Genomic DNA, 13,735 nt, shown 5'->3' on the forward strand with positions numbered 1-13,735 from the left:
CTCAGCAGGTCTGGCAGCATCCGTGGATGAGAAAACAGAGTTAACGTTTTGGGTCCGGTGACTTTTCCTCAGAAATTTTCCAGCAACTTTTGTTTTTGTTTCATTAATGTCCATTACGGTGGAATCTGTCTGATCTACATGTGACTCCTGAACCACAGAAATGTGGTTGACACTTGACTGCCTGGGCAGATGAGAAATAGGAGAAGGCCGAGAATGAATTCTGAGACACAAAAGGCGGGGAAGCTATTGCAGGTGATACACAGAAAAAAAAACATTTTATTCTTGGTGCCAATCCCTGGACTTTAAATTCCTGACTATGACATTTAAGATATACATGCAACCAATTGCTAGCTATATTTGGATAGAATTCTCAGTTTCTTAGTAAATTTAATAAAAATATTTGCTCAGAAGTTTTTAAAATGTATCTTTTACCCCTAAAGATTCAGCTTAATCTTTAGACCCTCCTTGATGAGGAATCAGAAGAAACTTACCACAGAAGTCAATTCAGTCCAGAGGGATTTTGGCAAAGACAGCTTCAAGCCCAACTATTTTCAACGTGAGCTCAAAATTTCACTCAAACTTAACTGGCACCAGATATGTATTGCACATGCATAATTTTCTCTGCTAGTTTTAGGATATTGTGCCCAAGTGTAACTGAGCAGCAACTTAACAGAGGACAGGATTACTTCCACTCCTGCATGTCTTTCACAGGGTTGTGGGTTCAAGTCTTGATCCAGACTAGGAAAATCAAGGCTAACGGTCCAGAACAGAACCAGAGGGGGAGCGCTACATTGACAGTGGTGCCGTCTCTCACAGGAAACCCACCAAGTGCTCAGGGGTGAAAGCAAACGGCTCCATGGCACCTGTTTGATGCTGGGGAGGGGAGTGATCTTAAGGAGCCTGAGAGGGTGCCTCCCACTATGGGAGAGTCTAGGACTGGAGGGCATAGTCTCAGAATAAAGATGTGCCAATTTTAGACTGAGGAGAGGAAGAATTTCTTCTTTCAGGTTGACAATCTTTGGAACTCATTGCCACAGAGAGCTGTGGGGGAAGTCCTTGTGTATATTTAAGACTGAGATAGATGGACTCTTGATCTATAGGGGAATCAAGGAATACGGGAAGGAGCAGGAAAGTGTGAAAATGAGGAATGTCAGATCAACCATAATCTTATTGAATGACAGAGCAGGCTCGAGGGGCTGAATGGCCTATTCCTCCCGCTATTTCTTCTCCTCTAATGATCCCTGCTGTCTAGCCTTCAAATCAACATCAGATATGAGAAGGAGGGCAGCTTATCGACCATTATTATTGCTGTTCACACACTGACGACCAAGGGGATGAAGATTATCGGAGAGGGGGTGGGGAAGGGGGTGGATATGCAGGAATGTAGAGTTGAGGTTAAAATCATATGTGACATTGAAGTTATTGAATGGGAGAGCAGGGTCCAAGGGGCCGAGCGTCCTCCTCTCGGTGGTAAAACTGCTTTCTTCCCCCCCCCCCACTTCCCCAGCCAACAACAACGAAGTGTTTCGCGGCGATGGCGAAAGGCGCTATATAAATGTAACTGCTCGCTCCTCTCGGTCTGCCTGGGCGGGTCCGGGGGGGGGCCGGTTGCCCCGGCGACCAGACCTAACCTCTGACCCCCCGCGGCCGGCCGCGCTCTATTAACCTTCCCTGAGGCCCCGCCCGCGACATCCGGGTGACAGTGATCGACTGAGCTGGTCTGGCGGCCATTTACAGCAGCAGAACCGGGCTCGAGACACAGAGAGAGGGATCGAGGAAGGGAGAGAGAAAGAGAGAGGGATAGAGGGAGTAAGAGAGAGAGACAGACTGAGTGAGTGAGGGATACAGAAAGAGGGAGCGGGTGTAAGAGAGATAGAAGGGAGGGAGAGAGACAGACAGAGACAGGCAGGAGGAGGGAGAAAGATAGAAAGAGAGAGATAGAAGGAAGAGGAGAGAGAGACAGGAGGAGGGAGGGAGGGAGGGAGAAAGATAGAAAGAGAGAGATAGAAGGAAGGAGAGAGGGAGGGAGACCCTGAGTGAGAGAGAGGAGGGAGGGAAGGAAGGAAAAGGGGGTGAGAGAGAAACAGAAAGAGGGGGAAGAGAGAGAGAGAGACACTGTATGTGTGAGTGAGTGAGAGGAGGAAAGGGGTAGAGAGAGATAGACAAATAGACACAGAGGGTTGGGAATAAGGAAGGGAGAGAGCGAGTGAGAGAGATGCACACACAGGGAGGGAGACAGGATTAATATCAGAGAGAGGGGGATTAATATCAGCAACGAATAACAGGGAGACGGAGGAGATTAATATTGGAGAGAGTGAGAAAGGGAGGGGAATTAACATTGGGGGGGGGTGTAAAACATAAAATCAGAGTGGTAAAATTAATATCAGGGAGGAATAAAACTAAAATCAGACAGGGATAAAACTAAAATCAAAGAGGGATAACACTAATATTACAGAGAGAGGAATAGAACTGAGAGAGAGTAGAAGACTCAGAGAAGAGAGAGAGGGATAGGAATAAAACTAATCAGAGGTTAAAAATAAAATCAGAGGAATAAAACTAAATTCAGAGAGGGGGAAGAAAATTAATAACAGAGAGAAATAAAACTAATATCAGAAGAATGAATGGAGAGATGGAGGAGGAATAAATGTAAATTTAAAGATGAGGGAGGAGGAAGAATAAAATCAACATCAGAGAGAGAGAGACAGGAGGGGGTGAAGAGGGAGACAGAGTTAGAGACAGCCTGACAGAAGAAGGAGAGAGTACAAAAGAGACCGTCTGACAGGAAGAGAAGGAGAGACTCGGCTAAAGAGACCCTCTGACAAGAGGAGAAGGAGAGACTCTGCTAAAGAGACTGTCTGACAAGAGGAGAAGGAGACACTCTGCTAAAGAGACTGTCTGAGAAGAGGAGAAGGAGGGTCTCTGCTAAAGAGACCGTCTGAAGTGAGGAGAAGGAGAGACTCTTGAAAGGCAGAGCACAGACGGAATGTCCAGCTAAATGTGTTGAAGCAGCAGTTGCTCTTGACAATCGTCAATGTGCCAATTCCACCGTAACCCTTTGCACATTCCAACCTTTCGAACATTTTAATAGTACTCTTGCCTGGTTTATGTTGGGGATTGAAGTGGGGCAGGCTTACCTTCCTGCTCAGGATTTTCTGCTCAGAACTCTTTACGTGAAACAGTCTGCCTCTTCGCTGAATGGTGTGGTCCCGAAATGACTGATCTGAACCGGCAGCTGCAGGATTACCTGTCTCAGTCACGAGGCAATCGCAGTGGGAGTGGGGCTGACAGTGAGCCCCTCCTCCCTCCGGAAGCTGATTCCCCAGAACCCAGTCAGCCCATGTACGGCTGGATGAGCCGGATGAACCCGTTCTCGTCTGGACAGAGCGACAAGACGGCACCAAGCCAGGACTCCAGCCCACCTTCGGGTGGGCTCTGGTCGATGGAATCAGACCCCTGCCTGCCCGCCCTGTCCCGCCGCCAGCGGCTGACGGGTTTTGGCCTGTGCCTGGCTATGGGGCTGCTGTGCTTTGGCCTGTCAGCCCTCTACGCTCCCTTCATGCTGCTGAAAGCCCGGAAGTTCGCCCTGCTCTTCACCCTGGGCAGCATCTTCCTGCTGACTGGCCTGGCCCTACTGCGTGGACCCTACAACCAACTTCGCCTGCTGCTGTCCCGCCGTCACCTGCCCTTCACAGCCACCTACCTGGGCTCCCTGTTCGCCACCTTGTACAGCGCCCTGGCACTGCAGAGCACTGCCCTGACTGCCGTAGCTGCTGCCTTGCAGCTCCTCACCCTTGCCGGCTACCTGCTCAGCTCCATCCCAGGAGGCGCAACGGGGCTCCGGTTTGTTGGCGGCTTCTTAACCTCAGCATTCAAGCGCACCGTCAGCAAGAGCCTCCCGGTGTGAGGGACGGGAAAGCAGTCATGGAGGAGGAGACTGGTGGAAGATCTAACAGTCCCTGTTGGAAAGTGTTAAATGTGACTCCAGTGGACAGCAGTCTCTTTTTCTTCCATGCTGTCTTTCGTCTTTCTGTCCCCCCCACCTCTCTCTCTCTCTCTCTCTCTCTCTCCCTCTCCCCCCACTTCCGTCTCCCTCTCACCTCCAGGCCAGAAGTCACTGGGTCAAATCCTGCTGCCATGATGTGAGCACAGTATCCTAGGTCGATGCTCCCAGTGTAGCCCTGAGGGAGTGCTGCACTGTTAAGAGGTGAACCTTTGGTGAACTATTTTGATGTTAAACCAAGGATCCCGCAGCCTGCTCTCTGTGGTGGATTTGAAAGTTCTTGTGATGGCTACTAATTTGAAGTTGTTGATCTCAACCGATTAATTATCCCTCTGTTTTCGTAATTGTGTTATGAAAAGCTGAACCAATCCGGTTGTTCCCATTATCTCTGGTCGTTCTCATAGTCCTGTTTTTGGGATCCCACTGTGCGTAAATTGACACTGTCATGTCCCTTATGATACAATACTCGTGGCACTTTGGAAGTACTTCATCCTGCAGGTGCTCTGAGGCATCAGGTGGTTATGAAAGCTGGGTCTATAGGCACAAGTTTATCTTCCTGTAGCTGTGAATGGGAAAGATGGATGCTGCTCAGGAGAGAACCGTGACATCCTGTTCACGCAGCGTCGAGCTACCACCTAACATCACAGCTGAAAGTCTCCACGAGTAGTCAACTGAATTATATCCACACAGCAGCACGCCATCACTTTATCCCCAACCCCCACCCCCACCACAATTGTCTGAAAACAGTCAACTTTGGAATGAAGCTTAGAACCAAAGATTTAACTGACTGTGCAGCTGGAGTGCCTCTGCATCTCGGGATTGAGTCTGAAATATACACAGCCTGTTTCCCTGCTCCTGGAGGGGTTAGGATTTTCTGGGTACAATGTGAACAAGGGCATTTGGCCCCCCATCCCCGAGCAAACCCCAGTGTTAGTGCAGCCAAACAAGCCACGGAGTCTTGAAACAGGGGGCACAGGCACCATTTGCGCTGTGAAGGGGGTGGATGAAGTACGCACTATATTTCCAGTTCCCTCATAGTAAACAACGTCGTTCCAAAACAAGATTGACTCTGGAGAAAGCATTAGGATTTCTTGGTGAAATATTGGGGGATACAGGTCTGACCTTGTATAACACCAGTGCACAGTACGAATGGTACAGGTCTGTCATTGTGTAAGATGGCTACAGTGCTAACAGGTCTGTCACTGTAATGGCTACAGTACTAATGACTACAGGTCTGTCACTAACACCGTGCAGTGCTAATAGGTCCAGGTCTGTTACTATATAATAACTACAGTAATAATGGGTACACGTTTCACTGTCCATCATCAGGACACAGTGATAATTGGGACAAATTTGTCACTGTGTAATGCTGGTTCTGTCACCAGTTTAAATGGGATGAATGACAAGCAATAAACAGCCACTGTATCACATAATTTCGGAGAATGTATTGGTTAATAATGACCATTAAATTATTGTAATACTCAGCTAACACATGCTGCTCTGTCTGTGTTGTCACTGATCTGTCTATACTTTAGTACCTGCCCACGCTCTGTCTATCAAATCTGATGTGCTGTTTTACTGCTCACTCCTCTGGGTAGGGGAAAGAAGGTTAGAAGTGGGTTTGCCCTGTGACATTTGATGCTTTGGCTTGTCAGCAGAGATTAGCACCAAGGAAGGATACAATGCTGAGCCCCACTCTGACTTTATGCTACTGGCTTCACCTCCCTCCCAGGTTAAAGGTCTCCTCCTGAAGACAGGAGAAAATCATCCTGGATCACAACTGACTCTGACTTCACAGGACAGAGGTAGAGTAGGAAGCATCTGAGGGAGTGAGAAAAGAACAGGGTTCTGTTGGCATCCAACACTGCAAAGCTTCTTTCTGGTTTAACTCATTAGTGTGTGTGTGTCACTTGGAGGGGTGAGTCCGCTTGCGAAGTGCGCCTGTCTATTTCAGCCTGCAGGCCATTAGTGCACTGTGTCGCTTGCATTCAGTTGTGTTCCTACCAGCTATGTTAGTCACAGGATCTTCTTCAGGAATGAGTTGGGATTTGAGCATTGGTAGCTAGGCCAAGTTGCTGCCTGTAGCTGGCTGGGCCATAAAACATTGACCATGAAGTCTGCTGCACTCTTCAAAAGAGGTCATGGCGCATTAGATAATCCTCAACTCCACCTTCCTGCCTTTTCCTCACAACCTTTGATTCCCTTGCTGATTAAAATCCTGTATATCTCACTTTAATGTACTCGATGACCCAGCCTCAACAGCACTCTGTGGTAAAGGACTGCCCAGATTCAGTACCCTTAGAGAAGATGTTTCTGCTCACCTATGTCTTAGAAAGTTTACTTAAGGCTGGCACTTGTTGCCCATTCCTAATTGTGCCTGAGCTAAGGCTGACCATTTCAGAGTTAAGAGCTAACGGCTAAGTGTCGACCACACTGATGTGGCTGCGGGGGAAAGACAGTGAACCAGGTGGGCTCTTAAGACAATGGTGACCTGGCTGCCATTAGCTGGCTTTAATTTCTAGACTTCACTGAATTAAATTTAATCACCTGCCACGTTGGGGTTGGAATGCATGCCCCCGGAACATTAACCCGATTCTCTGGATGACCAATCCAGCGACCTTACTTCTGAGGTTCCAACTGGGCATGTACAACAATCAATGTGTTGGTGCCATTTGTAGAACTGCAGAAGTCATTCCCCTGGGACAGACCTCCAAGGTCTACACAGAAGACAGCAGAATTCATGAGAACGCTGTAGTCCGATGATATCACCATAATGCCACTGCCTCCCCCGTTAATAACGGCTTTGTCAACCTGCCATTTCAATGATTTATACACCCAGGTCCTCCTGTTCCTTCACCCACACTCAATTTTTTTTTCCCTTTATGTAGTCTCTCCACATTCTCCCCGTAAAATGAATCACTTCACAGAAAATATCATCTGCCACTTAAATGCATACACTCCATCAGGTTGTACATCCTTTTGATGTTCCACACCCTCCTCCCCATGGTTCACAATGCTTCCTGAGTATCATGTCAATAAATTTCAAATCTGTGTCCTTAACACCAATGTCCAGATCATTTATATTGGGGCAGCAGGGGCCCTGATACCAGTTCCTAAGGAGGTTCCCTACGAACATTCCTCCAGGTCAAAGGATAACTGTTCCTCACGTTTCATATTTACCTTGCTGCTGTCCCTTTCATGTTTTCTAATTGACCCATTCAGAGATGTCACTTACACACCTCTGGTGCAGGATGGACTTGGCACTGTGCTCCTGAGATGCCGCTGGGCCTGCTGTGTTCATCCAGCCTCACATTTTATTATCTTGGACTTGGCGCTGGGTCTCTTTGCCCAGAGGTTGCGAGACAAAAGCCCCGCTGTCCTTTTAATTCTTTGAGCTACGACCTTGCTGAAATGTCTGTTGTGCGGCACATTATCAAATACCTTTTGCAAATGGACCACCATGCCAACAGCATGATTCTCATCCAAACTCTGACACCTCATCAAAAAGTTCAAACAAGTTAGTTAAACAGGATTTGCATTTAATACATTCATGCTCTCCCGCATTTGCTCAAACAACTATTGCTTCTGGCTGAATTAAAATTCTCAAAAGCTCCTACGTCACTGAAGACAGGCTTGTCGTTGCTGGGCTTTATAAATCACTCAATGAACAAGGGTGCAACGTTTGCAATTCTTCTGGTCACTCGTACCGCCTCTTGTCATCCAGGGAACTCTAGATTTGTTTTTGTCCAGCTTTTCCCCTTTGTGAGAATATAACTTAACTGCCTGAATTCTCTTTTTAAAGATACACCATTGTTCAGTTAAAATTTTGCCTGCTCATCTTTGGTTCCACTTGATCTGGATCAGGTCCACTGAATTTGGCTAATCCTAGCTATTCACTCTTTCTTACGGACTGCTCTTTTTCCATAGCTAAAATAAACCTTATGATGCAACGAGTGCTGCCCTTTAACCCTTCCCCTTTTTGACACTTGATTTGCTTGGCTCACCTCATTCCCAATATCTAGTTGTAGCATTTTGCTATACCGGCAACATGTAGAAAATTCTTGTGAACATAATCTAAGATAACTCCACCCCTTCTCTAACCATTACAATGCTTCGATTCTCATCTATATTTTCACAGGTCAGAATGGACTACATCTGCTCTTTATCCATTTCTGGATATTCAAATAATTAAAGTCCCCCATTGTAAATATTCTAGAATCCCCACAGTGTGGAAGCAGGCTATTCGGCCCATTGAGTCCAAAGAGCATCCTAGCCCTTATCTGTATAACCCCACGTTTCCCATGGCTAACCCACACAGACTGTGCACCCCTCTACACTATGGGGCAATTTAGCATGGCCAATACACTTAAACGGCACATCTTTGGTCTGTGGGAAGAAATGCTAGTACCCAGAGGAAACCCATGAAGATATGGGGAGAATTTGCAAACTCGGCACAGTTGCCTGAGGGTAGATTCAAACTCAGGTCTCTGGCGTTGTGAGGCAGCAGTACTAACCACTGAGCCACTGTGCTGCCCCTAATGTATTTCTCTGTAATTTCCATGCAAATTTGTTTCTTTGAAACGATTCCCCCTAGTTAATGGCCCATGACTAAATGAAGTAATGTAATACGCCTTTTTTTGTTTCTTCGCCAAATAAATTGTGTCCTGGGTCCTGTCTGTTAAGTGCTGCAATATTCTACTTAAATCAATACCACCATTCATGCCATTTTCTTTCCTGTCCTTCCTGAACACAGAAATAATTAATATCCAATCCTGCCAGCTTATCATCACAATATTGTATTTCCATGTGACTAGCAGACCTGAAACTCACCAATTTTGTTTACTGCACTCCATCATTCACATACATGCACAATAACATTAATTTAGTTTTAAAGGATTTTGGATTCCCTACATCTTCAGGTGCTCTAGTTTTGGCGTTATCAGCAATCTCTTAAACAGGGCCTGAGCCATTTTGCTAACTGCAGGTTTGAAGCTGAGATCACGTGTATCAAAATTACCCTGCAGGATAATGGATACAACAATCTGATGAATCTTTTCTATATATGGCTCAAAGTCAGGAATGGGCATAAGACCATTAATTCTATTCCTGGGACGTCTACCTCAATTTATTTTGGAATGGTGAGTTAACTGAAAACATTTGAGCTTTGTATGAAGGTAGCCATCCCACTCTCCTGAATACCAGTGGTATTCTGTACTAATGTTGCTGTCAAGCCTAAGAAACATTCTGCCTACCACATGAAAGAATTGAATGATACATGAATTTCAGCACTCATGTGATGCCAGGTATATGGGCCATATACCTCAATGCCTTGGATTCTGTTGAATGTAACACCCCTTTGACTGTGCGCAACAGGCAATATGGTAACGAAATTAAAAGAACAGCGAACAAAGAACAGTAAAGCACAGGAACAGGTTATTCATCCCTCCAAGCCTGCGCTGTCACATTTTGCCCTTCCATACTAAAACTGTCTTCACCTACAGGATCAGTATCCCTCTATTCCCTTCATGTATTCGTGTATTCATCCAGGTGCTTCTGAAATGCTGCTATTGTATCTGCTTCTACCCCCTCCTCTGGCTGCGCGTTCCAGGCACTCACCACCCTTTGTGTGAAAAGGGATCTGGGAGCTGGGTATGCAGACCCACAGGCCACTGAAGATGGCAGTGCAGATAGATTTGGTAATAAAACAAGCCGATTGACCCGCTTGCCTTCATTGGAAGGAGCATTGAGTATTCAAACAGCCCGTGCTTGCAAACCTCAGAACATTATGCCCAGTATTAGGTGTGGTTCTAAGATTGGACAGCATTTACTGATTAATCCAGAGTTCACTAATAATTACACAAACAACCAAATTCAAATTATCTGTCAGGTTCGTAATGTAATTCAGTTACATTTGCTAGAAACTACGTAAATTCCTATGCAGGGCCCTGTCCTCTGCAAACAGGACATGTCCAGGAATTGCACTTTTTCTCAATTAAAGCAAAATTGTTTCTGGTTGCATTCTCCATGACAATCCCTCAACAAGAGTCCCCTTGCCAACTAATGAGCATTCAAATACTGTCCTGGACATATCCATCTGTAGCCAATAAATTGGTAAGGATGAGGTCAAGTATGTTATTCCCTCATCTTGGTTCCCTCACTACCCCTGCCTTGGACTCAGTCTAGAAGCTAAGTCCTTTAGGACTCAACCCTGACCCTAACCCTATCTCATGCAGGGTTTTTTTTAAAACAATCAATTGTTCATGGAGAGAGGTATTGTTAGCTAGGGCAGCATTTATTGCCCACTCCTCTGTACCCAGAGGGCAGTTAAGAGTAAACCCACATTGCTGTGAGTCTGGAGTCACATATAGGCCTGACCAGGTAAGGATGGTAGATTTCTTTCCATGATGGACATTTGTGACTCAGTTGAGTTTTCAATGACAGTTGACATGATTCCTGTCAGACCAGCCTTTTCCAAGTATTATTGAATTCAAATTTCACCATCTGCCACATTTGGACCCCTCTCCTCAGAACATGAGCTGGAATTCTGGTTTCAGATTCCCCTACCCTGGGGAAACGTTGTCAGCTACCTACTTTATCTGTGTCTGTCATGATTTTATGGACCTCTATAAGGTCACCCCTCAGGCTCCAGGGGAAAAAATTCCCAGCCTATCCTTATAACTCAAATCTTCCAGTCTAGGTAGCTGGATATACTTTCTCCTTCAAAGTATATTTCTCCTAGAAATCTTTTCTGCACACTTTCTACTTTAATAACATCCTTTCTATAGTAAGGCAATCAGAACTGCATGCAGTACTCCAAATGTGGCCTCACTATGTCTTGTAGATCTGCAGTAAAATGTCCCAACTCTTATACTCAAGTGCCTGTCTTCATGTGTGCACGATGAAGCGCCTAGAGATCATGACTCTATTCTGGTGATACTCACATTGCTGTTGTTCTGAAGTGCAGTTTAAACATTCCCCTAACTGCACTAGAAAATTGCCCCACGGGGAAATTGGTCTCAGCTCTGTTTTGGTGTCTTAACCTGCCTGGGCTGTGCAATTCCCATCTGGTACTGGGACTAACTGAATGTTACTACCTTTGAGATCCTGCATTCTAATTTTCCCCCTATCTCCCCACGATCTGATGGCTGGACCATACCCTCCTTTCTACTGATGTTACTGATAGAGATGCTGATCGTTGACCGCAGGGAGCAAGGAGGAGGGAATGTCCCTACCCACAACAATGGAGCTGAGGTGGAGATGGTCGAGACCATCACGGTCCTAGGAGTGATGATCACCAGTAATCTGTCCTGAACCACCCATGTTGATGCGAAGGCCAAGAAGTCGCAATGACTACTTTCTGAGGCAGCTAAGGAAATTTGGCATGTCTGTAAAGACCCTCAACGACTTTCACAGAAGCACGTTAGAGGCCACTCTATCTGGATGTGTCACGGCCTGGTGTGGCAACTGCTCTGTACCAGGACCATAAAAAAACCTCCAAAAATTGGGAACACAGCCCAGACTACCGCACCAGCCAACCTTCCATCTTCTGGCTCCATCTGCACTTCTTGTTGCTGCGGAAAGGCAGCCAACATCATCAAAGACCCTTCCCCACCCTGGTTATATCATCCAACCTCTTCCATCAGGCATCAAGATACAAAAGCTTAAACACATGCACCAGCAGGTTGAAGAGCAGCTTCTTCCCCGCTGTTACTAGATTTCTGAACAGACTTCTCAAATTTCAAATCTCACGCTGATCTTGCATTCTGTGCAACAAGAACAGAGGTCGCTGGAAAAGCTCAGCAGGTCTGGCAGCATCTGTGAACGAAGAAACAGAGTTAACATTTCGGGTCCGGTGACCCTTCCTCAGAGCTGCTTTCTGCGCACCTTCTTTTCAGCTGTAACTTTGCATGCCTCACTTTGTTCACCTACCCCGTGGTCTTCGTATGTCATGGCCTGCCCGGAACTGGACATGAAACAAAACTTTTCACTGTGCATAGGTACATGTGACGACAATAAATCAAGTCAAGTCAAATGTGGGGCCTGGACCACTGGCTATCCAAGGGCAGTAAGGGATGAGCAAGAAATGCAGGCCTAGCCAGTGATGACCATACCCCACGAATGAATGACTCCATCCTTCTCCCATTGGGTTGCCCTACGGCCGCTCAGTGACATCGTTGATCCTGGCAGCATGGAGGAAGTATACCATCCTGGACTGACTTCTGCAGGCACGTAAACAGCTCTCTGCTCCCCTAGCCATTGAAAATCCCATCAAAGCTGCTCCTCCCACTCTTCCTCTGCCGCTCAGGACAACTGAGCCATCGGCATCAGACAGTCGCTATCAAGGAATTGAGAAGAACTTTCTTCGCGAAGGGAGTGGGGCAGAAGTGGAAACCAGTCGGCACAACATTGTGGGCTGAAGGGCCTATTCTGTGCTGTACTGTTCTATGTTCTATGTTCTATGTTCTATTACCTCAGGGAGTGGTCGATGCAAATGACAAAGACAGGTTTAAGAAGGGAGTTAGATAAACACCAGAGGGAGAAAGGGATAGACCGTTACCGCGGTAGATTTAGATGAGCCAAGGCCATAAAATGAAGGAGCACATGCAGGCCATTCAGCCCATTGTGCCAGCCCTGCCATTCAGTGAGGTCACGGCCAATCTGATAATCCTCAAGCCCACTTTCCGGCCTTTTCCCCATAACCTTTGATCCCCTGGTTGATTAGAAACCTTAGGGTCTAAGCGTTGAATGCACTTGACGAGCCAGTCCTCTGCGGAAAAGAATTCCACGGATTCACTCCCCTCAGAGAAGAAAATCCTCCTTATCCTGCCTTAAGTAGCCATCCCTTTATCCTGGGATGTTGTGCAGCCGTCCTGGGTTCTCCCTAGGCGTGGCGGGGGCGGTGGGATATACCCCTGTTGCATATACACGGTCAAGCCTCCGAAAAATGAGGCAAGAGGAGGCTCAAGTGGAGTGGAAACGCTAGCCCGGGCTGGTAGAGCTGAATGGCCTGTTTTGGTGCCATGCATCACAGCCAGGCATTTTGGGGATGGAAGGGGGACCCGCTTTCACTTAGACTTCGAGATTAGGGTCCTGCGTGGGAACTCTGTTCAGTGGAATTGAGCACTTCATTGGCAGCATGCGAGGAAATGAGCGCCCATTTTTGGACAGGGAGGATGCCACTCTACGCTTTCAAGGAGGCAGACAACTTGCTGGGGAGACGGTTGAGAAGCAGAATTGTTTGCAGACACACAGTGAGGCTGGAGCTCTGTAAATCTTCAGAGAGTGATGGGTGAGCCAGATAGCGGGCCTCAAGCCGTTACCTTGGCAACCCATCTCCCAAATGCTCGCATTAATGCAGCAAGCAGGCACAAGGGAGCCATTCCCTCCTGAGTGCCGGGATGAATGCCGTTGAGGCAGTGTCATGCAGCAAAAAACAAATGCAAGCCTCAGCTCGTGGCTTCCATTGTACGGCCGGAGCAGGAGGGAGCTGGAGCAGGTCACCGTTGCACCGTGAATCTCACAGCACCTTCTCCACTCTGAGCCTGGGTCTTGCTGCGATGGGGGATTGACCCGTTTTGTTATCCCTCTCTACCCCTCCAAATCTCGAGTGCGGGGGATTTTAGACAGTTAGCCGGAGGTGCCAGTGCCGGTGAGGTGAGGTGCGGGCTTGGGGAACTTGACAGGATTTGCAATCCCGTTAAATAGGACGCACTGATGAGACTGTAAGACACAGGA

At 47.0% G+C, this 13,735-nt stretch overlaps 2 protein-coding genes across 2 annotated transcripts in view; one reads left to right on the top strand and one right to left on the bottom strand.

The window, feature by feature from the left end:
• Positions 1-13,735, bottom strand: part of gabbr1b (gamma-aminobutyric acid (GABA) B receptor, 1b) — a 458,524-nt gene that overhangs the window by 393,319 nt on the left and 51,470 nt on the right. The window lies entirely within an intron of this gene.
• sft2d3 (SFT2 domain containing 3) lies at positions 1,707-5,489 on the top strand. Its single transcript, XM_048520004.2, has one exon. The coding sequence runs from the start codon at positions 3,212-3,214 to the stop codon at positions 3,902-3,904; it is 693 nt and encodes a 230-aa protein (XP_048375961.1). The 5' UTR covers positions 1,707-3,211; the 3' UTR covers positions 3,905-5,489.

The sequence above is a fragment of the Stegostoma tigrinum genome, chromosome 34 (assembly GCF_030684315.1).
Source record: "Stegostoma tigrinum isolate sSteTig4 chromosome 34, sSteTig4.hap1, whole genome shotgun sequence".
NCBI lineage: Eukaryota > Metazoa > Chordata > Chondrichthyes > Orectolobiformes > Stegostomatidae > Stegostoma > Stegostoma tigrinum.

Coding starts and splice junctions, on each gene's coding strand:
- sft2d3 (XM_048520004.2), top strand. CDS start 3,212: ATGACTGATCTGAACCGGCAGCTGCAGGATTACCTGTCTCAGTCACGA.